The sequence below is a fragment of the Oncorhynchus clarkii genome, chromosome 23, assembly GCF_045791955.1.
Source record: "Oncorhynchus clarkii lewisi isolate Uvic-CL-2024 chromosome 23, UVic_Ocla_1.0, whole genome shotgun sequence".
NCBI classification, from domain to species: Eukaryota; Metazoa; Chordata; class Actinopteri; order Salmoniformes; family Salmonidae; genus Oncorhynchus; species Oncorhynchus clarkii.
In genome coordinates, this window is record NC_092169.1 from 8,051,370 (window position 1) to 8,077,279 (window position 25,910).

The 25,910-nt window shown below is 41.9% G+C and overlaps 1 protein-coding gene across 20 annotated transcripts in view; it reads right to left on the reverse strand.

Moving 5' to 3' along the window:
- The window catches only part of LOC139381482 (LIM domain-binding protein 3-like), an 80,832-nt gene that overhangs the window by 35,839 nt on the left and 19,083 nt on the right, over positions 1-25,910 (reverse strand). For all 20 annotated transcript variants that reach the window (XM_071125059.1, XM_071125054.1, XM_071125062.1 and 17 more), the window contains one exon: positions 14,223-14,374. In XM_071125059.1, the coding sequence (XP_070981160.1) occupies positions 14,223-14,374 (152 nt within the window). The remainder of the gene's footprint in view (positions 1-14,222; positions 14,375-25,910) is intronic.

Here is a 25,910-nt window from a genome sequence, read left to right on the forward strand (position 1 = left end):
CATCTACAGAAAATACAAAAATGCCAATTGGGGCGGTGTTGCAGTCTATACTCAGAACCACATTCCTGTAAAGCTTTGAGAGGATTGAAAGTTCAAATACTGTTGAAATAATATGGTTACAGATTCATCTGCCTCACCTAATTGCCCATTCTTGTGGGAAGCTGCTCTAGTCCACCAAGTACTAACAGTCAGTATCTGGATAATGTGTTTGAAATGCTTGAGAAAGTATGTGATATGAACAGAGAGGTATGTTTTCTGGGTAATTTCAATATACTGACTGGCTTTCATGAAGCTGCCCACTCAAGAAAAAGCTTAAAAAACTGTAACCAGAGCCTGCATCCTGGATCAGGTTATCAGTGAAGCTACCAAGGTAGTTACAAACAGCACAGGATTGAAATCAACATGTATTGATCACATCTTTAGTAATGCTGCAGAAATTTGCTTTAAAGCAGTGTCCAAATCCATTCGAAGTTGTGAGCACAATATACAGTTGAAGTCAGAAGTGTACATACACTTAGGTTGGAGTCATTAAAACTTGTTTTTCAACCACTCCACAAATGTATTGTTAACAAACTATAGTTTTGGCAAGTAGGACATCTACTTTGTGCATGACACAAGTAAGTTTTCCAACAATTGTTTACAGACAATTCCAGTGGGTCAGAAGTTTACATTCACTATGTTGACTGTGCCTTTAAACAGCTTGGAAAATTCCAGAAAATGTCATGGCTTTAGAAGTTCTGATTGACTCAAATTATGTCAATTAGCCTATTGGAGGACCACGCAGCCATCATACCACTCAGGAAGGAGACGCCTTCTGTCTCCTAGAGATTAACGTTTGGTGCGAGAAGTGCAAATCAATCCCAGAACAACAGCAAAGGACCTTGTGAAGATGCTGGAGGAAACAGGTACAAAAGTATCTATATCCACAGTAAATCAAGTCCTATATTGACATAACCTGAAAGGCTGCTCAGCAAGGAAGAAGCCACTGCTCCAAAACCACCATAAAAATAGCCAGACTACAGTTTGCAACTGCACATGGATACAAAGATCGTACTTTTTGGAGAACTGTCCTCTGGTCTGATGAAACAAAAAAATAACTGTTTGGCCATAATGACCATCTTTATGTTTGGAGGAAAAAGGGGGAGACTTGCAAGCCGAAGAACACCATCCCGACCGTGAAGTATGGGGGTGGCAGCATCATGTTGTGGGGGTGCTTTGCTGCAGGAGGGACTGGTGCACTTCACAAAATAGATGGCATCATGAAGAAAAAAAATTATGTGGATATATGGAAGCAACATCTCAAGACATGAGTCATGAAGTTAAATCTTAAAGAGTAAATAAAAAAAAAGAGGTCATACAATACGTTTTGTAGTAATTCTTATGTTGATGAAAAACAATATAAAAATAATATTATTTGTTGGTCTGTGGTGTGTAATGAGGAGCAACCAGACACAGCACTTTATACTTTTATGAAATTGCTTATTCCAGTTACTAATAAGCATGCACCCATTAAGAAAAGTATTGTAAAAACAATTTAATCCCCTTGGATTGATGAGGAATTGAAAAATGGTATGGTTGAGAGAGCTGAGGGAAAAGGTATGGCAAATAAGTCTGTCAGCACAACCGATTGGCAAACGTATTGCAAATTGAGAAATCATGTGACTATACTGAATAAAAAGAATTAGAAACTACACTATGAAACAAATATAAATGATTTAAAGAATGATAGTAAAACGCGTTGAAGCACCTTAAATACTCAGCTCCATCATTCATTGAATCAGACAGCTTATTCATCACAAAATCCAGTGATATTACCAACTATTTTAATGATTTTTTGAATTGCAAAGATTAGCAAATTTAAGCATGACATGCCAGCAACAAATGCCGACACTACACATCCAAGTATATCTGACCAAATTTTTGAAAAACAAGCCTTGTAATTTTGAATTCCGTAAAGTAAGTGTGGAAGAGGTGAAACAATTATTGTTGTCTATCAACAATGACAAGCCACCGGGGTCTGACAACTTGGATGAAAAATTACAGAATAATAGTGGAAAATATTGCCACTCCTATTTTCAATGTAAGCCTACTAGAAGGTGTCTTCCCTCAGGCCTGGAGGGAAGCAAAAGTAATTCTGATACCTAAGAATAGTGAAACCCCATTTACTGGCTCAAATAGCCGACCAATCAGCCTGTTACCGAACCCTTAGTAAACTTTTGGAAAAAATTGTGTTTGACCAGATACAATGCTATTTTACAGTAAACAAATTGACAACAAATTGACAACAGACTTCAGCATGCTTATAGGGATGGACATTCAACAAGCACAGCACTTACACAAATTACTGATGATTGGCTGAGAGAAATTGATTATAAAAAATATTGTGGGGGCTGTTTTGTCAGACTTCATTGCGGCTTTTGACATTATGGATCATAGTCTGTTTCTGGAAAGACGTATGTGTTATGGCTTTAAACCCCAGCTATATTGTGGATAAAGAGTTACCTGTCGAACACAACAGAGGGTGTTCTTTAATGGAAGCCTCTCCAACATACTCCAAGTAGAATCAGGAATTCCCCAGGGCAGCTTTCTAGGCCCCTTCCCTTTTTCAATCTTTACTAACAACATGCCACTGGCTTTAAGTAAAGCCAGGGTGTCTATGTATGCGGTTGACTCAACAATATACACATCAGCTACTACAGCAACTGAAATGACTGCAACAATTAAAAAAGAGCTGCTGTTAGTTTCAGAATGGGTGGCAAGGTATAAGTTAGTCCTTCATATTTAAAAAACTAAAAGCATTGTATTTGGTGACAAATAATTTACTAAACCCTAAATCAACTAAATATTGTAATGAATAATGTGGAAATTTAGCAAGTTGAGGTGACTAAACTGCTTGGAGTAACCGTGGATTGCAAACTGTTATGGTCAAAACATCTTGATACAACAGTAGCTAAGATGGGGAGAAGTCTGTCCATAATAAAGCGCTGCTCTGCCTTCTTAACAACACTATCAACAAGGAAGGTCCTACAGGCCCTAGTTTTGTTGCACCTGGACTACTGTTCAGTCGTGTGGTCAGGTGCCACAAAGAGGGACTCAGGAAAATGTTAATTCAATCAGAACAAGGCACCACGGCTGGCCCTTAAATGTACATAGAGAGCTAACATTAATGATATGCATGTCAGTCTCTCAAGGCTCAAATTGGAGGAGAGATTGACTTGATCACTACTTGTCTTTGTAAGAAGTGTTGACAAGCTGAATGAACCGAGCTGTCTGTTTAAACTACTGGCACATAGCTCGGATACCCCTGCATACTCTACAAGACATGCCACCAGTGGTCTCGTCACAGTCCAGAACAGACTATGGGAGGTGCACAGTACTACATAGCGCCATGGCTACATGGAACTCTATTCCACATCAGGTAGCTGATGAAGAAGTAGAATCAGATTTAAAACACAGATAGGAATACACCTTATGGAACAGCGGGACTGTGAAGAGATACACACAAACACTAGCACACACACTCTACACACCCATTGTAATATTGTTGTATGGTGGTATTATACATTTTGTATTGTTGATATGTAGTGGTGTAATAATGTTATATGATGTACTGTTTTATCTTTTGTTTCATGTGTAATGTAAGTGTCTTAATGTGTTTGGACCCCAGGAAGATGGACATCCCAAATAAATACAAATAACTAGCTACCAAGAATCCATTTCAGGCTATTAAATAAGTTAGAATAGCTTGCTGGTCTAACTGGCATGCCTGCTGTCAAGGTTGGTAGGCTTTAGAAATGCAAGCAATAACTAAATATACTGAATAAGGGTGTGTTTGTAAATTCATTCTGGAGTGCCAGAGTGCGCTCGGGGGTTCGTAAATTCAGAGCTTTGTCAGACTGTCCTTTCGAAAATTCAGAGCGTTTTGCTCTCTGCGCGTGCAGAGCGCACACTGGATGCTCTGGCTGAGGAGTAGGGTTGATCCGATCGAGATCCCTTCTATCCAGGACCTCTATATCAGGCAGTGTCAGAGGAAGGCCCAAAGAATTGCCAAAGCCTCCAGCCAACCAAGCCATAGACTGCAGCAGAGTGAACATCGGCTCTCAGAACAACAGGCTCAGAGACAGCTTCTACCCTCAAGCCATAAGACTGCTAAATAGTTCATTAATTATTACCCAGACTATCTGCACAGACCCCATCATGCACTGACTCTACAGTGTGCACACTGAACACTATATAGTGAGCTCCAAAGTATTGGGACATTGACACAATTTATGTTGTTTTGGCTCTGTACTAAAGCACTTTGAAAGGATACAATGACTATGAAGTGCAGACTCTCAGCTTCAATTTGAGGGTATTTTCAACCATATTGAGTGAACCGTTTAGAAACAACTGGACATTGTCCCCCCATTTTAGGAGACCAAAAGTATTGGGTCATATTCGCTTATATGTGTATTAAAATAGTCAAAAGTTTAGTATTTGGTCTCATATTCCTAGAATGCAATGATTACATCAAGCGTGTGACTCTACAAACGTGTTGGATGCATTTTCTGTTTGTTTAGGTTGTGTTTCAGATTCATTTGTGCCCAATATAAATGAATGGTAAATAATGTATTGTGTCATTTTGGAGTCACTTTATTGTAAATAAGAATAGAATGTCTCCAAACACTTCTGCATTAATGTGGATGAAACCATGATTACGGATAATCCTACATGTATCGTGAATAATGATGAGTGGGAAAGTTAAGACACAAAGATCATACCCCAAAAAAGCATGTCTTGGGGGTGTGATATTTCTGGGTCTGTAACTTTCTTACTCATCCTTATTTAGAAACATTCTATTCTTATTCACAATAAATGTGTCTCATTTCAAATCCAAAGTGCTGGAGAACAGAGACAAAACAACAAAAAATGTGCCACAGTCCCAATACATTTTACACACTATATATATATACACACACACGCTACACTGACACTATCCCACAAAACCCTGCCACATTCACACACACACACACACTACAGGCATAACGACAACACAAACACTTTTACACTCATCATATGCTGCTGCTACTCTGCTCTTTATTCGACTCGTATTATTCTCTACGTGATGCCTAGCCACTTTACACTGCCTTCATGTACATAGGTACCTGAAATACCTCATACCCCTGCACACTGATGTGGTACTCCCTGTATGTAGCTCAATTCTTGTGTATTTTATTTGTCGTGTTTTTATGTATTCCATTTTTGACTCTGCATCATTGGGAAGAGCTCCTAAGTAAGCATTTCACGGTTACAGTGAGTCTATACCTGTTGTATTTGGCGCAGGTGACAAATAAAATGGATTTATTCAAATAGACAGCGACCCATATCGGCCCACCCTTACACCCTCTCAATGGTGCCCTTACAACAACACAAAACATGTCAAATTTGAAAGTTTCTCATGTGTAGCTTAAATTTGACCTGTGAAACCATATTTTCAGATGTATAAAATGTAGAGTTCACATGTTAACACCACCTTTTCAAATGTGATTAAAAAAAAACATGTTTTCAACTCACATGTGAATTGCAGTTGCACATGTAAAATTTGCAGTTTCACATGTTAAAAAGTTAACATGAAAATTGAATGTGCAAAAACTAATCTGAAAATCTCACATTAGCATGTGGAATTGCAGTTCACATGTTTAACCTTTATTTAACGAGGCAAGTCAGTTAAGAACAAATTCTTATTTACAATGACGGCCTACCCCGGCCAAACCCTAACGACATGCGCCAATTGTGCGCCACCGCATGAGACTCCCAATCACGGCCGGTTGTGAAACAGCATGGAATCGAACCAGGGTCTGTAGTGACGCTGTGATGGAGTGCCCCTGTGCCACTCAGGAGCCCACGTGGTGGTGAAATAGTGTTATTCTACACATATGTGAAAAAAGTGGTGTTAAAGGAGAAGTACAATTTTTTACAAGTGAATCTCAATTTTTTTTTATGGAAATGCCATGTTATAGAAGGGTCCAGACACCATTTTTTTGGTGATTTCACATGTTTTTGAGAAACTTATCCCAAACAGCAAATCCCTTCCTTTGTGTCGTATGGGGCCATGAAAATATATTAACAAGGACTCCAAAAACACCTAAATACATTATTTTAGAAACTGCAAAGTTCTCAGTATAGTGATGCAGGTCTTTAGATGTTGTACACATGCAATTGTGTCATTCTGAACTCCATCTGCAATGTTATATTCCCTTTTGCGCAACTCAAGCTCTTTTCCCTATCCAGCTGTTCCATTTCGCTGTAGCCTGCTGCTACATATAACTCAAAATAAAAGAAACATCAACATAAAAAAGGGTGCTGGAACATCACAAGCCGCCATATCAGCTTCAATGTGCCTTGGCATAGATTCTACAAGTGTCTGGAACTTCCTGTGTGGAAGCACCCCATGCTTTCAATATACTTTGTATCCGTCATTTCCTCAATTATTTATTTTATTTTGGCAGTTACATGTATAAGAATGGAGGAAGAGGTATCGCTTGAGTCTCAACAAAATGGAATATAACGTTGCGGATAAAGTTTGGAATGACTTTTTCATGTGTACAACATCTAAAGGCCTGCATCACTATACTGAGAGCCTTGCAGTTTCTAAAAGGACGCATTTGGGTGTTTTTGAAGGCTTTGTTCATGTTTTTCCATTCCAGGTGACTACCTCATGAAGCTGGTTGAGAGAATGCCAAGAGTGTGCTAAGCTGTCATCAAGGCTAAGGTTGGCTACTTTGAAGAATCTCAAATATAAAATATATTTTGATTTGTTTTTACACTTTTTTGGTTACTACATGATGCCATATGTGTTATTGCATAGTTTTGATGTCTTCCCTATTATTCTACAATGTAGAAAATAGTAAAAATAACAAAACTCTGGAATGAGTAGGTGTGTCCTAGCTTTTGACTTGTATACAATCTGTATATATTTTCTTACCTGTGAAATATCACTTTTTTGTTGCAATTGTGCCAGCATGAGCACGTGAGGTATAAAAGGCTTACCCTGGCAAGAAAGTGGTAAAAATGGGACCGTTTAAAAGGGGGTCGTATAAACATTGCACAACTTTTAAAAATATATATATATATATATATCTTTACACACAACATACTGTAAATCTTGTGTGAAAAATGTATGATTGGTGAAAAACCCATTGAAAAAATGCTTTGAGAATAGAAACAATGCAAAATACTTCTTTAGAACATTAATGGATTTTTACTGGTTCCTCTTAGTGCACATCTTTTATAGATGCTTCGTGACTGCATGGCTCCAGACCCCGTCGCACTCTTTTCACTCTTCTCTTAGTCTCCGTCACCACTGGTTTTTAGTTTAGTTTATTAATTTGACCATTTAAAAAAAAACAAGCACACATAAAAAACTTAAAAGCCATACATGTCCATGAATAAAATTGTCGAGGATAACACACAATAAAGTCTGGGACTTATTTCCATTGTGGTCCTCTTGAGACAAGATGGCTAGACAAGATCGAATACAGTACAGCAGTGAAATAATACAACCAAAACAGAGAAGAAGAACATCTATCTCATCATTCCAGTTACATCATAGGGGTAAGTCATATATTCACAGAAGACATTAAACATATTTTTACTTAATTTTTTTAAGCTGCCCAGAGAGGACGTTGCTTTTATAGGCAGAGGCAACTCATTCCATTCTGAGGCTCCAGTACACAAGAAAGTACCTTTCCCAGCATTGCTCCTGAACCTGTATAAGCACACATCAGCAACACCTGATCTGGTGCTGTGATTGTGTGCTTCCCTAACACGAGGAAAGTAATCACTTAGATATCTGGGCGCAGGACCATAAATACTCCTGTAAACCAAACCTAGTCAAATCTGGGACACCTTAGCCTCAACAGGCAGCCAGTTTAGTTCCCGAAAGCAGCTCCTGCCTATGTGAGTACGTGGACTCACCTTCAATACTACCCTGATCAACTTATTCTGGGCTATCTTGAGCTTCCCCTTCATAAGTTTAGATAAGCCACCAAACCAGGAAGTACTAGCATAGTCAAAATGGCATTGAATAAGGGCAGTAGCTAGCCCTTTCATGGAGTCCTTATCAAGCAGCTTGGACTTTCTAGCCAAAAACTTAGTTCTGGCATTAACCTTCCCTAGCACCATATTGGCCATGCTCACACCTCCCAAGCTTCCATCAAGGATACATCCCAAGTAGCTAACAGAGGTTTTAGTAGTCAGCACCCCCCCCCCCCCCCTAACTCCACTCTGATTTCAGACATAGATTTACTTTTGTGAGACACCAGAAGTGCGCATAAAGAAAAAGATTGCAAGAAAAAGCATCTTTCATATCATTAATGTACAATAAAAACAGCAGAGGCCCAAGCACGCTCCCCTGCGGAACGCCACAACTCATTTGTTTAGCCTGAGACAGTGAACCATTTACCTCTACTACTTTGCTCCCTTCCTGATAAATATGACTTTACCCAGCCTAGAGGGATACTGCTTAACCCCAGTGCCTCCAGTTTGGAGATTATGAGACAGTGGTTAACTGTATCAAAGGCCTTCTGTAGGTCAAGCAGTACCATTCCACACAGATTTCCCTCATCAATCTCTTTCCTGATGAAGTCAGTCAAGTAAAGTAGACATGAATCTAAAACCCGACTGAAAATCATACATTAGACCCTGCTTGTTAACATATTCATACATTTGCTCGTGTACAATTCTCTCCAGGATCTTTGATGTTACACAGAGGATAGATACAGGCCTATAATTCCCAGGGTCAGACTTTATTCCCTTCTTATACAGAGGTATAACTTTAGCTTGTTTCATGTCCCTGGGAAAGATGCCTTGTTCAAGAGAGAGATTAACAATATGGGTAATACAAGGGACAATTTGCTCAGCAGAATCTATTAGAAACCTTGCAGGAATATTATCCAGGCCTGTGGCTTTGGAGCATTTAAGCTCTGCCAGCATACTGACTATTTTGGTCCGTTGCTACCTTTGTAAAAGAAAAAGAGTTTGGCTGAACCCCTAACTCTACATAATACTTCTAGACTTGGTTGCTTCCATACAGACCAGAACTGGTGGGCAGCTTGCTAACCAGCTTGCTGGCAACAGAAGTAAAAAAATATACAAATTATTATTTTTAAAAGAGTTGAATTCATTGGCAACCTCTGCTTTTTCATATACCATCTCCCCTTTGATGTTCAGTCCAATACTGTTTTGTTTGTTTTTGGTAGTACTACTACAGCCTAGTTTCTTAAATGATTTCCAAAGCTTTTTAAGGTCATTTTTGTTTTCAATTATTTTCTCGGCAAAGTAACCCCTCTTACCTTCATCCATCCTGCTCTGTGCTTCATTTCTGTGACGTTTATATAGGACAAAATCATGCTGCTCTTGAGAGTTCTTAAAGGCCTTATTCCTTGCTTGGATAGATTCTAGAATCTCATGATTAAACCAAGGGCTAGATCTCTGCTTTACCCTGACCTGTCTAATGGGAGCCATCACATTCACCACATCAAGGAATCTACATTTAAAGGCTTCTCAGGCACTGTCTACCCATACACTATCTAGCACAGGTGACCAGTCAATTTTACCCACTTCCTCCCTAAACTTTTCTACACAGCATTTTTTGAGTCCTCTGATTCTAACGGTTTTGTGACACTTAAATATATCTTTAAAAATCCTCCTTGTGCAAAATGGAATAAAATGACCACTGATTCCATAGACTATTACTCCACTCTGCAATATTTTAGATTTATCAGAGACCAATATTGTGTCAATTGTACTTTGCACTGTTTCACATATCCTGGTGGGATCTTTTATCATTTGGGTCAGAGCAAGTGATCTACAAAAGTGCATAAATACATTGTGGGTTGGGCTTTTCTTTTTGCAGACATCAGTATTGAAATCCCCTAACAAAAAACAGTGAATCATTACAGTTTGACAACACAATTTTAAGACCTTCACAGAATGCATTCTGCTTAGGCGGCCTAGAACACACCCCCAACAAAATCGGCTTGGTTTTGGGAAGGCAGATATCCAGCCAGACAATCTCCAGATCAGCGTTTAAATCCGATCTGACGTTAAAAGCAATGTCTGATCTTACAAACGCACATATTCCCCCACCGTTCCGATTCCGATCCTCCCTGACAACAGAGTAATTACCCATCTCAATTTCTGAGTCACAAACAGATGAATCCAACCATGTCTCAGTAGAACATAAGACACCCATCTCTGATTTGCAACCCAACAGGCGTATCTCATCGATCTTCGGTAGTAGGCTTCGGACGTTTAAGTGCACAAAATGTAAGCCCTTCTTCCCAAAGGCCTCATTGAATTCCCGATCCACTTGTAACTCGCCTCCCACTGCTCGCCTCTGGTAGCCTCCGCTCCGCTGTGGACCCCCCTCCTCCGGTGCACTCTCCACCCTCGGTAAGTCCTCTGGTCCCACTCCACCTTCAATGCTCACACGCCCCACGGGTACAGCACGCAGATGCTGCACTACTCTCACATCTCCACACATTATACAAGCAGAGGTCATATCCAACTCCATCCACTACACCCTCTTATCCCAGCAGTCTTCTTCCCTGTTTTCTGGTGAGAGTTGTTTTCAACCCATTTTTTAAAACATGGTCTCTGTAATGGGGGGGGGGGGTTCGGCAAAAGAAAAACTAATTAAGAGGAAATGTGTTTCTTGGGAAAACAAAGAAGAAAGGAAGAGGAGAGGTGATAGAGACAATGACAAGCTCTGCAAAGGCACGGCAGGAGGGCTTCCTCTCATATCAATCACTCAGTGGGAGGACAGGCACGTCATCGATCCAGCCTACACTCCCCGTTTTATAACAATCAGACGGCTGATGAAAAACAGCATGTGGAACCACACAGAAGATGAGGGGAGGGAGGTTGGGGTGGTTGCCTGATTCTGACACCAGCCACAGTACACAGACGGCTGGGAGTGTGACCCTTAAATGACTCACTAGTTTTTCTTTTCCTGTCCACTGCATATGCCATTTGAAGTGAAATTTCACATACAAAGCGGCCATTTGTTTTTGTGGCTACGCCGAGTGTCACAATGGAACATAAACTGACAGGCAATGACTGGGATCTGAGGTGAACAAACAAACAAAAAAATCTCCCAAAATAGAGGTAGGAAGTCAGTAGGGACTAAGAAGTGAGACCTGACATGCTTTCGCCACTGACCTGAGTGATGCAATGCGGTACAAACGGGTAACAAAGAGACTTGGATCAGCAAACATGCTGAGTTCTAACGTTGCAAATGTACTAAAAAAGTGATGGGATTTCAGTCCTGGCCCACAACAGGTAACCCTCATTCACTCTTGTTTTAACTCTCGTTCCCGTTAGAGGCAAATGGTACAGTTCTGGGAAATCTTAAGTAGGTACAGTCCTACTGTCAAAAGTCGGCTGGTCTAACTAAAGTCCCGTAGATCACCTCCCGTTTTGCTGACAAAGCTCCCTGAAAAAGCCTCCAACCTACCTCACTTCACTGTTGAAATAGGAAATATGAGACACCAAACCAGTTCACAGGGAAGGTTAACTCTCAAGGTTCCAATAGTCCTTACCAATCTAGGTAAATCCACTTTCAGTTTTAATGACCCCATTCTTGGAATAACCTGCGGAACTTATTGCATCTTGTTTCCCTGATACTCCCAGGGCAGTTTAAGACTAGTATTAGATAGATGTGTTGAACGAGAGCTGCAGTTGTTTTGATTGAATGAAGAGATTGTAATGTACATTTTTTTAAATCTTTGTTTGGGTGATAATTCTCAACACTTGTATTGCTGTGCTCAGGGCACCTTTAAAATGTGATTCTGGTCTCAAATGGGTTTCCCCTGACTAAATAAAAGAAAAATATATATACACAGTTGAAGTCGGAAGTTTACATACACCTTAGCCAAATACATTTAAACTCAGTTTTTCACAATTCCTGACATTTAATCCTAGCATAAATTCCCTGCCTTCAGTTAGGATCACCACTTTATTTTAAGAATGTGAAATGTCAGAATAATAGTAGAGGTAATAATTTATTTCAGCTTTTATTTCTTTCATCACATTCCCAGTGGGTCAGAAGTTTACATACACTCAATTAGTATTTGGTACCATTGCCTTAAAATTGTTTAACTTGGGTCAAACGTGTCAGGTAGCCTTCCACAAGCTTCCCACAATAGGTTGGGTGAATTTTGGCCCATTCCTCCTGACAGAGCTGGTGTAACTGAGTCAGGTTTGTAGGTCTCCTTGCTCGCACATGCTTTTTCAGTTCTGCCCACAAGTTTTCTATAGGATTGAGGTCAGGGCTTTGTGATGGCCACTCCAATACCTTGACTTTGCTGTCCTTAAGCCATTTTGCCACAACTTTGGAAGTATGCTTGGGGTCATTGTCCATTTGGAAGACCCATTTGCGACCAAGCTTCCACTTCCTGACTGATGTCTTGAGATGTTGCTTCAATATATGCACATAATTTTCCTTCCCTCATGATGCCATCTAGTTTGTGAAGTGCACCAGTCCCTCCTGCAGCAAAGCAACCCCACAACATGATGCTGCCACCCCCGTGCTTCACGGTTGGGATGAGGTTCTTCGGCTTGCAAGCCTCCCCCTTTTTCCTCCAAACATAACAATGGTTATTATGGCCAAACAGTTCTATTTTTGTTTCATCAGAAACAGAGGATATTTCTCCAAAAAGTCTGATCTTTGTCCCCATGTGCAGTTGCAAACCGTAGTCTGGCTTTTTTGTGGCGGTTTTGGAGCAGTGGCTTCTTCCTTGCTGAGAGGCCTTTCAGGTTATGTTGATATAGGACTCGTTTTACTGTGGATATAGATACTTTTGTACCTGTTTCCTCCAGCATCTTCACAAGGTCCTTTGCTGTGTTCTGGGATTGATTTGCACTTTTTGCACCAAAGTACATTGATCTCTAGGAGACAGAACGAACGCATCTCCTTCCTGAGCGGTATGACGGCTCCATGGTGTTTATACTTGCATACTATTGTTTGTACAGACGAACGTGGTACCTTCAGGTGTTTGGAAATTGCTCCCAAGAATGAACCAGACCTGTGGAGGTCTACAATTATTTTCTGAGGTCTTGGCTGATTTCTTTTGATTTTCCCATGATGTCAAGCAAAGAGGCACTGAGTTTGAAGGTAGGCCTTGAAATACATCCACAGGTACACCTCCAATTGACTCAAATTATGTCAATTAGCCTATCAGAAGCTTCTAAATCCATGACATCATTTTCTGGAATTTTCCAAGCTGTATTTAATCATTTGCTAAAGGTTTTATATAGGAAGCGTTCATATCACACATTAACTATTGAGATGCTTTTTTCCCCATGATCACTTTATCTAGTCTCTGAAACCTTGGGAGTCGAGATTGTGTGTGAAGGCGTGCGTGTGTGAGTAATTGAAGGCAGATCAATGGCTGGGGATGATTCAGCAGGAGTCATGCCTTGCAGCAAAGCAGATTCAAATGAATGAGAATACGACATGAGCCAATGTGAAGGACGACGAGAGCTGTCAACTGCTCTAACTTTCCTGTTTGTGTGTGACAGAGTAAACACACAGAATTTGCAGACAGATTAGCGTTCGTGGTTTGTCTTGCCTTAGGTTTGGTCGTGAGATATGGGTCTGTACATAAGCATTTATTCCAAACTAATACATTCAAGCATGGTCCAGAGACATATGCTGCTTGCTTATAATATTGTTACACCGATTAGCTTTTCATATAGTAACATTGATAAACATTCACTGAGTGCACTTCTGGTTATTTATATGGACAAAATACTGTGTCAACAGAGCAAGAAAAGTGACATCGTATTTATGCTTATCCTGTGATAAAAGTATACGAAAGCTATCTTTGGTTCTCTAGTTTTAGCCAGGACAGGTGTGAAAATATCATCATTTATGTTCCCTCCCTCCATCCATTCCCTCGCTCCTCAGTCCTCAGATGACAGTGAAGCCACATCTCTACCTCTAAAATCGGCTCCAGGTCTGTCCATCCAGACAGGGATAAGAGGCAGCCCACTCCGTCACTGTCCCTTGTTCCTTTCTAAAAATGACACCTATTCTGTCTAATCTTCAATTAGACCACTATTAAAGAGTTAGCCCTCACAGAAAGGTGGGGAGGGGCACAGAGAGACTCTTTATTCTGTGTGTGTGCGCACGCGTGTGCATGCGTGTGTGTGTGCTTGTGCGTGTGTGTGGTACGTACTTCTGCATGGTCAGGGCCAGGTTAAAGCTGGCACACTTGATCTTGTTCTGGGCCTCCAGGTGGGTCATGCCCTCAGTGCTGACGCCGTCGATGGCCACGATGATGTCACCCTGGACCAGGTTGCCCTGCTGTGCCTTGCTCCCAGGGGTGATCTGTGGATGGTCAGCACACACACACACACACAATGGTCAACAATCATAATTCCCTTCAACAATGGACACTCAATGGTCAACATCAAATCATACATTCGTAAATTGCCCCCAGTGTGTTAAAGTGCGCTCAGAGCGTTGTCAGATTGCCCATTTGTAAATTAAGAGCATTTCGCTCTTGGAGCATTCAGAGCGCACACTGACGAGGAGTAGGGTTGATCTGAGAGTTCTGACCTCATGACGGCAGTCAAGCACCCAAGCTGACTGGCTAAAGTTGGCTAGCTACTTCCAGACGCAAATGAGAGAACACCTCACTCTGAAATTTTTTACTCGCCCTAGCAGAGCTGGTTTGGCTGTTTACATGTTATCTAGAGGGTTAATGACTAACTGTGTTACTGGCAACAATTTACACAGAACAAAAATATAAACGCAATCTGCAACAATTTCAAAGATTGTACAGGTCATATAAGAAAATCAGTCAGATTAAATAAATTCATTAGGTCCTAAGTCCTAATCTATGGACTTCACATGATTGGGAATGCAGATACGCATCTGTTGGTCACAGATACCTTAAAAAAGGTAGGGGCTTGGATCAGAAAACCAGTCAGTATCTGATGTGACCACCACTTGACTCATGCAGCACGACACATCTCTTCCACATAGAGTTGATCAGGCTGTTGAATGTGGAATGTTGTCCCACTCCTCTTCAATGACTGTGCGAAGTTGCTGGATATTGTCGGGAACTGGAACATGCTGTTGTACACGTCGACCCAGAGCATCCCAAACATGCTCAATGGGTGACATGTCTGGTGAGTATGCAGGCCATGGAAGAACTGGGACATGTTCAGATTCCAGGAATTGTAGACAGATCCTTGCGACATGGGGCTGTGCATTATGCTGAAACATGAGGTGATGGCGGCAGGAGAATGGCACGACAATGGGTCTCAGGATTTCGTCATGGTATCGCTGTGCATTCAAAAAAATGCATTGATAAAATGCAATTGTGTTTGTTGTCCGTAGCTTATGCCTGCCCATGAGCTTGTGCAGAAATGATTCAGCTGTACAAAACCACATTTTCATCAGCTGTCCGGGGGGGCTGGTCTCAGACAATCCTGCAGGTGAAGAAGCCAGATGTGGAGGTCTTGGGCTAGTGTGGTTACACGTGGTCTGCGGTTATAATGGCCGGTTGGACGCACTGCCAAATTCTCTAAAACGACGTTGGAGGCGGCTTATGGTAGATAAACAAACATTAAATTCTCTCCCTCAAAACTTGAGACATCTGTGGCATTGTGATGTGTGGCAAAACTGCACATTTTAGAGTGTTTAATCAGCTTCTTGATAATCCAACCACCTGACAGGTGTGGCATATCTTGGCAAATGACAAATGCTCCCTAACAGGGTGAGAAATAAGCTTTTTGTGCGTTTGGAACATTTCTGTGATCTTTTATTTCAGCTCATGAAACATGAGAAAATATATAACCTACCACCAGGAACATTCTGTCATTTTCTCAATTGTAGCACAGTATGTTATAGGTGTGGAAGACTGAAAGTGGACGATCCGTTCATCAGTAGTCACCAATATGCGTGAGACGATTCAAGTCTCCGTCACCCAAAATATCCCCCATGCTAAAAACCCTTATCAGCGCAGTCTTTTACTCCCATGGGTAGTATATAAGCTGCTTCCTGTTCAAACTGCATGGCATTTCTTATTTACTCCATTTTCATCTTTCCTCAATCATTTCTGCGATTCAGGAAGAGAGGAAAGAGAAAGAGAGAGAGTTCATAAAATAAAGAAAATCGAACCGACTACATTAAATCCCGAGAGGATATTGAAAGTCAGGGTGGCTTATTCATTATTACTGTTAATAAAGGGATTCTGCGAGATTCTGGTCATTTACTACTTGTCCAGAGTCAAATTAATCAATCAAATGTATTTATTAAGCCCTTTTTACATCAGCCGATGTCACAAAGTGCTGTACAGAAACCCATCCTAAAACCCCAATCAGCAAGCAATGCAGATGCAGAAGCACGGTGGCTAGGAAAATACATTTAGGGATACCATTTTTCAATATCGACATGCAGTATGAAGGACGTTGAAGGTAGTTTCACGAGCCAATGCTAACTAGCATTAGCACAATGACTAAGTCTACAGGTACAATAGCATACGCCACGTAATGACATTAGCATGCACTTTAATCATAGTAGCCTAATGGGGGATTTTCACAATCCGCGATAATTCGGATAGCCACACTAGCTTCACCCTATTGTGGGTGCTAGAAGAGAAGAGGCGAAGATATAGGATCTTAATTTGACCCTGCTTCTCACAGCAGGAAAATATTCCTGCAGCAACATAAAATGTGAATTATAATTAATATACATTTTTGTAGGGATTGATCAAAATGTTCCTTAGGGCACATCAAGTCTGACATGTTAATGTGGAAATTACAAACTTTAGAAGCCTTTTTACTTTTAATACACCCCAATTTGCATTTCCTAGTGAGCCGGAAAATTCTCAGCAACAAAAGAGTGATCAAATTAAGATCCTACATCTGTATCTGCCCTCTTATTGGCTATACCGGTCCCACCTGATCTCGCCTCCTACTGCCTTCCTTCCATCTTTGAGGACATGCATTTCCATTGTTAGAGCGATCACTCGACTATCTTGTCAATATAATGGAAGATCTGGTGCTAGGTACATACGTAGGATCTTAATTTGAGCCAGTTTGCTACAGAAAAAAATGTATCCTGCAGCAGCAGGAAATGCTAATTATAATGTGGATTAGAATTAATGGGGTCGATACATTTTTTGTAAGGGAAAATCAAGTCTGTAATTTCCACTTTGAAACCTCAAATACACTACACCCAACAGTCCCCTGCCCACTTCGCTTCTCCTCCACTGAAAATGAATGGCTTTCCGTAGTATCATCGCCCACATCATCTTCAGTTAACACGCACCATAAGTGAAGAGAGTGAGTCGGCTGTAGACAGAGACACCCTTCATTAATTTAGGCCTAAGTGATATTTAGAATGAGATGAATGGGAACTGACTTCACAGAGAAGTGCAAGACACTGAAGATTTCAAAAGCTAAGCAAAGTTTAGCATTAAACGGTTTAGCATCTGTGATTGCTACATGTACAACCATTTATGGACTGTTAAATGAATGATATACACTGAGTGTACAAAACATTAAGAACACTCTGCTCTTTCCATGACATAGACTGACCAGGTGAAAGTTATGATCCCTTATTGTTGTCACATGTTAAATCCACTTCAATCAGTGTAGATAAAGAGGAGACAGGATAAAGGATTTTTAAGCCTTTGAGACAATTGAGACATGGATTGCGTATGTGTGCCATTCAGAGGGTGAATGGGCAAGATTTAAGTGCCTTTGAACAGGGTATGGTAGTAGGTGCCAGGCGCACCGGTTTGTGTCGAGGACTGCAACGCTACTGGGTTTTTCACACTCAACACTTTCCCGTGTGTATCAAGAATGGTCCACCACCCAAAGGACACAGCCAGCCAACTTGATACAACTGTAGGAAACATTGGCGTCAACACGGGCCAGCATCCATGTGTAACGCTTTCAACACAATGTAGAGTCTGTGCCCCGACAAACTGAGGCTGTTCTGAGGGCAAAAGGGGGGATGCGACTAAATATTAGAACGATGCTCCTAATGTTTCATATACTCAGTGTATAGCCATTGATTCCTAAATAAATTACTTAGAAATGCCTCATGAGCTCAGTACAACTGCCGTACCCTCATCAGAACCCAACATATAAGCTTGTTTTTTGTGATTGTTAAAAAGAAACGCTGTGTAGCGTCAAAGCATGGCTAAAAATGTAATTTTCGATCGTCAGTCCTTGCATCCATAGCTTTGTCTATGAATTTGAGAGAGGTTACATTTCTCTAACCCCATCTCCCTCAAGCTGTTTGTTGTTTCTCAAACTGCAGATTGCCATTTCAACTCAATCAAGTCATTGACAAAGAACTGTCCGACAGAGATGGAGAGCCGGCCACTAGCTGCTGAGACCAGTGTTAAGAGCTAATTCATTTAAAACACACCAACAAGGTACTGGAACCAACCAGTGCTGGACAAGAGATTAGGCAGCTCGGGGCACTGCAGCACCCAAGAAATGAACAACAAAACTTTGGCAAAAGCGACAGAAGATTAGATTTGATATTGCAAGTTGCTTCTCTTTTAAGGAAATAATCCCTCTTGATAAGAAAATGTTTAAGCTTACTAACTTTGTTGCTTTTTACAAACGTTTTCCTTTTGTTTAAACTTTCCCTAGCATATCCTTCTTCTGTACTTAACAAGAGTGAAATATCATAACTTAATCCGCTTCTCAGCTTTGTGCATGAAAGAAATGCATTCAATGTCACATTGAAATGGAACTGCAACAAACTGTTTAATTGAAAAAGATTATCTGGATTTTAAATTGTCTACAGTGATGTTATCGGCCAAATCTGCTTCCTCATGTATCTCACATCTCTTCCCCCTGTTACCTCCCTGTTCCCTCCCCCTCCCTGTTCCCTCCCCCTGTCCCCTCTCTCTCCCCCTCCCTGTTCCCTCCTCGATTGTTCCCTCTCTTTCCCCCTTCCTTGTTCCCTCTCTTTCCCCCTTCCTTGTTCCCTCCCTCTCTCCCCCTCACTGTTCTCTCCCTCTCTCCCCCTCACTGTTCCCTCCCTCTCTCCTCCTCCCTGTTCCCTCCCTCTCTCCTCCTCCCTGTTCCCTCCCTCTCTCCTCCTCCCTGTTCCCTCCCTCTCTCCTCCTCCCTGTTCCCTCCCTCTCTCCTCCTCCCTGTTCCCTCCCCCTGTTCCTTCCCTCTCCCCCTTCCTTGTTTCCTCTCCCTCCCTCCCTCCCTCCCTCCCTCCCCCTTCCTTGTTTCCTCTCCCTCCCTCCTAATCCACTGCTTCTCTGCCACTATGAAGATAAAAGGAGGTTAGTGGTCTGTGTATGGCCCAGACAGCAGTGTTACATAATATCAACTCCTTTCATACAGTGGTATCTGGTGTCTGGCATCTTGCACCAGGTTGCCTATCAGCTTCCGATTCATGGCCCTGCTTCTGTATTTAGCGGGGAGTCCTGAGTATCGCAAAGGAAACTGACCACTGAGACAGGAACCGATGACAATCTTCTGTGTGCGAACGGAAGTAATAATGACATTCCTGGTGTACAGTATGTTGGACAGATGTGTCACTGATACAACAACATTCTAAAAGGCCCCTTCAAAGGCTTTCAATAGCCATTCATGTCACATTAATTGACTCGCAAAATCAAAATCCATTTAGTAAAACTGACTTTCTATTCTACTGCCAAACACCACTGCTGAATCAGGGTGGTTTATAACACAGTGTGTTTAAGAGTTTTTCCTGGGCTATTCAGTGTATGACTGGAGCTCCTAGACATTGTGTCCATGTGGCTTGTCACATTAATATTGAGGGGGAAATAATGATAGCAGTCATCATTAATGACAGAATCCAGGATGATTGTCAGGGGCTTATTAATATAATTTACCCTTTGCTGTATAAAAGGCCATGATTAAAATAATAATTAGAAACAGAGACTAAAACACCTCAGTGTTTTAGTGTAACTACAATAGTTTCCTTTCAAAGTGTTTTTCTGATCAAACCCCTCAAAATGTTTTGTGATAAATCAAACAGTATTCAGTGCCTGTGGATAAATCCCACAACTGTGGTGCATTGTGGCAGCAGGGTCTCTCAGACACACACACGCACACACACAGAAAGCGAGGGAGAGAGAGAGCGCGAGGGAGAGAGAGAGAGCGCGAGGGAGAGAGAGAGAGCGCGAGGGAGAGAGAGAGAGAGAGAGAGCGCGAGGGAGAGAGAGAGAGAGCGCGAGGGAGAGAGAGAGAGAGCGCGAGGGAGAGAGAGAGAGCGCGAGGGAGAGAGAGAGAGAGAGAGCGCGAGGGAGAGAGAGAGAGCGAGGGAGAGAGAGCACGAGGGAGAGAGAGAGCGCGAGGGAGAGAGAGAGCGCGAGGGAGAGAGAGAGCGCGAGGGAGAGAGAGCGCGAGGGAGAGAGAGCGCGAGGAAGAGAGAGACCGCGAGGGAGAGAGAGAGCGCGAGGGAGAGAGAGAGCGCGAGGGAGAGAGAGAGCGCAAGGGAGAGAGAGAGCGCAAGGGAGAGAGAGAGCGCAAGGGAGAGAGAGAGAGCGCGAGGGAGAGAGAGAGCGCAAGGGAGAGAGAGAGAGCGCGAGGGAGAGAGCGAGAGCGAGGGAGAGAGAGAGCGAGGGAGAGAGAGAGCGAGGGAGAGATGGGCAGGATCAAAGCAAACTGACACCCTCCCTGCCACTTATTTTGGTCCATTGTGACCCGGGCTGTCTGAGTCATTGGATGGGTGTAAGATCTCCCACTGGAGACGGGGCCTGGCTGGGTCCTATAGCTGGGCTCTCCGCCCACACTGTTAATGAGACTACTCAAGTTCTACCAGCACAACTCATGAACTTTCTGTGGGTACCCCTTGAGACTGAGGTTAGATTAGGTAAGCACTGGCCATTCATCAGGAAAACACTGGCTAAAATATGCTCTCAATGACTTACATGGAGAGTTAAAATCAAGAAAGTCAGAAATAAACCAAATTGGAGTAAGGCAAAGTAACAAAGTACTTTATATCAAACATAAATACAATTGAAGTGTTGATATTTTGTGCTCAAGGGGTCGAGGGTGTGGCTTGTGTTGGCCAGCTCTTCTGTAAAAGACAGCTGCACTGAGTCTCTCTCTCTCTCCCTCCCCATGTTCTCTCTGGCTGGCGGGGCCTGGCATTGGCGATGGCCCTTCCTCCACAAATGCCAGCTCTAATTGGCAGACGGGGCTGTTGCAGAGTGTCTTGACATACAGTATAAGCAAAGGTTGCCGTGACGATGATGTCACTGCCACCGCCGTTGGGGCCAGCTGCGTGGGTGATGACTCAGATCAGCCGCCTTGCTTCACAGGAAGGGCCCGGGGCCACTTTTGACCTCTCGCCTCAGACCTTAGCTGTAGATTAGGCGCTCTCCCTGGCTAGAGGTTCACCTGAGGTGGCCTGGTAACATTCACCAGCCTCAGCTGTTCCAAACCTATTTCTGCCATGACCGCTTTCAAACCCATTATTCTCTATTTGTCAAAACCACTTTAGCTCGGGTGAAACAATGAGGAAACATTAGACGCCACATGCATTTTGACTGTGGACCCTAAGGGATTTCGTCAAGTCAACTCTATTACAATTGTCATAGAGCCAGGATGGGCAACTTTGATGGGGGTTGAGCCCCCCCCCCCTAATAATGGCACACAGGAAATGAGATAGCAACACAGTGATTACATTGCTACTGGAGTCAGTGGAGTAAAACATGCAACACGTATTGCTCCGATTTGTTTTATTTACTTCATTGTGGACTACAATAAGACACTCTCTCCATCAATCATGAGTAGCATTTCCCCCTGCTGACTAAATAAGCCCAGTCTAACTACAAAATCCAAGTTCATTGAAACGTTTGTTTTTCACTGGACGCACAAAGCAAATAGCAGGAAATGGAGGGGCACCAGGAAAAACAAAAGGGCATTGAGGGTGAGGAGTGGATTACCAACTGGCTCACAAAACCTATATTAACCCTCCACCCTGACTCTGGTCTATTGATGTCTGGGTGAATGGCTGGCTGGTATGCCAGCTCAAATCTCCTGTGCACTCACACCACACAAAGGGGCCCGTTCTACGGACCTGGCAAAAACCACAGGGAAAAGTGGGGCACAGAGAGAGAGAGAGCCTGTGATAAAGAAAAAGAGGGAGTGAGAGGAAGAGAGAGAAAGAAAAAAAAAATCTGAGTTGAAGGGAGGGAGGGAGAGAGAGAAAGTCAGAATTAGAGGAGCTGCAGCAGAAAGAGAGTCAGAAATACAGTAGCCAACTAAAGAAAGAGTGACTGCCAGCCAAGAGTAATATATACTGTAGACTGAAAGGAGGCCCAACACTTGCATCACAGCCTCACTTTTCCCTTATGAAAAATGTCTCAACCCCTACAAAAACGTCCATTAATTATAATCCACATAATAATTCACATTTCCCGTTGCTGCAGGATTATTTTCCTCTGTTACAAACGGGCTCAAATTAAGATCCTACATCTGTGTACAGAACTTCTGATTTGATTCATCCATATTATCCCCAACAAAATACTTTTTACATTCAAAATGCTTTTTCACAAGATCATTCTGAAGTTTCAACAGTACACCCAATACTTTTACATACATTAACAACAGGTTTGGGAAGCTCTTTTTAAAAACGCACCTACCGTTTCCAGTAGAATTTATTTAGGTGTCTAACTACCAACATCCAGAAGGTCTCTTGCTAGAATGGTCTTCGTTCAGTGGAAAATAGGGTCTACACCGAATTTACACAGAGGAAGTGTTTATGTGTAATTACAAAAGCCACATACTTGAAGAAACCCTATGGGTTAGAAACTTCAATTAATAGCCTGGGCATTTATTTGCTTAAATCCTAGAACACAACAGGTGATTATTAGAGACAGGCTTCTATTAGAGCCAGACATCTATTTCCTTAAAGCAACTTTTGCTCATTTGAATAGTTAATTGTTTAATTTCAGCATTCACTTTCAACATTTTAATACATTTCTTACTTTCCTTAATTTACACACTGTCACATTTATTTTGTCTTAGTATAACTCTATAAAATAAAATAAAAATTTAATAATTCCTTAACAGAATAATTATTCTCCCCTTTATTAACTGTGCATTTGTCAGTTCTAACTTTTGCCACTAGAGGGAAATCTCCCGATCTAGGGGTCTGTACTCACACCGTTTTTGTGCTTGACAATTAGCTAGCAGTTCTCAGCTGTTGGCAGCTTACCGGTGATAACTTGTGATTTACATAATTTTTTTGATGAATTACTGAATGATTTTATGTAACAAATCAAACATGAAACCTCGTAAATAATTCAGGGTAATTCATGGTAACTTCATAAACAATTCATTCAGACCCGGCATCTATTTGAAACAGCCGTTTATTTACTGAAATGTGTGCTGTTGCACACAAAAAGGGACAGGCAACCATTTCAGACTCAACGTTTAAAATATACGTTTTACGGTAGTTTCTGCTAACAAGCGCGAAAATAATCTGACACCCCATATTGAACGCAGCAGTCCTAGAGTCTGCCCTGGGAATGCCTGACTGCTCATGCAAAAGGTTAACAGTCCAGATCACCTCTCAGTGACATCAATACAATACCATGAGAATAAGAACATAATAGGCTACTGGAGACATTAACCCACTGCTGACACCAATGGGCAGCTAAAATAAGCTGAGTTACAGGGAACCCCAGGCTCTAAATCCCAACCCGGTCCCCGGACCCCTGCAGTGGGTCCATGGAAGTAGAGAAGGAGAATTAGAGAGGGGGGGCACTTCTGGTATCTATAGCCCTCACAATTTCCCCCAGTGGCACTGACCTTCTGCGGCCTGCTAAAAACAGCCTTGCCTGTCAGCAGCGCCAGCCGTTGGCTCTCATACCACAGGCCTGGAGTGGGGGGTGGAATGCCGAGGCCTGTAAGACCAGGGATAACATAAGAGACACTTTATCAGACTGAGTCGGCAGCCTACGACTGTTCAGGACCTCAATCTTACAGTCTGCTACTGTAACTCAAAGGGATATGGAGGGTGGGGGGGTTAAGGGGCTGGCATCAGGCCGAGTGGACGCCAAGATTTCCTACAGCATGGCATCATGTACTAATGGTAGTGAGAGAGGCCCTTGCTGAGAGTTACATGTGGTTTTGAGTCAGGGGTGAAAGTAAGGCGGTATGGTCCGTACGGCCAAATAAATAGTGGGGGTAGGTCGTACCGGTAAAACGTGAGCATACAACATGCCCAAAAAACTATAGGCTATTACACCGTTATTTAACCTTTAAAAAAAATATGTAAAATTCTGGATGGATTTTCCTTGGGTTTTCGCCTGCCATATCAGTTCTGTTATACTCACAGACATTATTTTAACAGTTTTGGATACTTTGGAGTTTTCTTTCCAATACTACCAATTATATGCTCTGGGCCTGAGTAACAGGCAGTTAACTTTGGGCATGTCAGTCATCCGAACTTCCGAATACTGCCCCCTATCCCTAAGAAGTTATTAACTGACTTGCCTAGTTAAATAAAGGTGAAATGACTTATAAAAATAAAATAAATGTTTTTCATAAAGAGATGACAAGACTCCAATCTGTCTTTAAATTATCAAAATTCTTAACTTAATTGAGCGAACAGTAGCCCATCTTATTGGCACCAGTGGAGAACATCAGCCAAAATCCCCAGAATGATTGTATATTCACTGTCTTTATCATTGGGTCAGTGCCACTTTTGTTTGTTTTTGGACGATAATCTCCTCCTCCATGTTAGATGGACATCATATTGTATTTGTGTCTGCCCTTTTCGTAGGCCAATTATATCAACCAGACAACATTGTTTTTATTGATCTGTTTGTCAGTGTCAGCAGAGTAGGCTACACTGTAATTTTTGTAGTATTTAAAAAAAAAGTGTCCCCCCCGTACTGGTAAGAAATTAACTCTACTTTCACCCCTGTTTGAGTTGCATCGGTTACATGTGGTTTAGAGTCGGAGGGTTTAACTGAGGAGGACGATACGGCCCATAAAACTATACTTAAACCCCTTATTTCCGTATAGATTGGGTCAGGTGAATTCAGACCACACAGTACATTGAAAGGGTAGAAACTGCATCATACAGACCTTGTTACATCCCAGGGCCAAGGGGAGAAGATTGAGATTCATCGAAGATACACCAAATGGGTTTCGAGGGTGTGTCTCGCTTGCTTACAGTTTATACTGTAAGTCTGTAGTGTATGACACCGATTTATGTCAAATCTACAAGGTCTAGGTTGACAACTCAGCTGTCCAAGGGTAAAACAGACAGGTAATATCCATTGCAATCCCATGAAAAACAAGCTGTACTTTTAGCCAAATTTATGATAATTAGATGTGTTTAGTGATGGGTGATGTACTGTATTTCCTGATCATCTTGAATCATTTAAATGAGTGAATCAGCTCTTGTCAAATCCATCTCGTCACAGACAGGGTCACATACCCAACATAAGGACCAGTGTATGAGAGGCAATGACTCGAAAGTTCGGACTCAAAGCCCCATTTGCCCTCGGTCTTGGGTCTCGGGCTGACGCAGAAAGTTCTTTCAAACAGAAAGAACACAACCACCCATATCCACTCAAGGGGATGTGTTCATCTGTCAATATCAATTTCACAGCCAGACCAAAGGCTGAAAGGAATGACCACTTTACCACAACATACAGTTTTCAAAGTCGGGGTCGCGACTAGTGGGGTCGCGCGGGAAATCAAATCAAAGCAGTTGGTTCGCCAAAGTTAAAACCACTTTTTTTTTGTGTATGGGGGGGGGGGACAAAAAAAATTAAGTACAGTTTATTGTATGGGACAGTATACAAATGTTTTTGAGAAAGATAATTAGAAAAATAAAATGTTATTGAGTAGATGTATTTAATGGTTTCTTTTCACTTTGATAA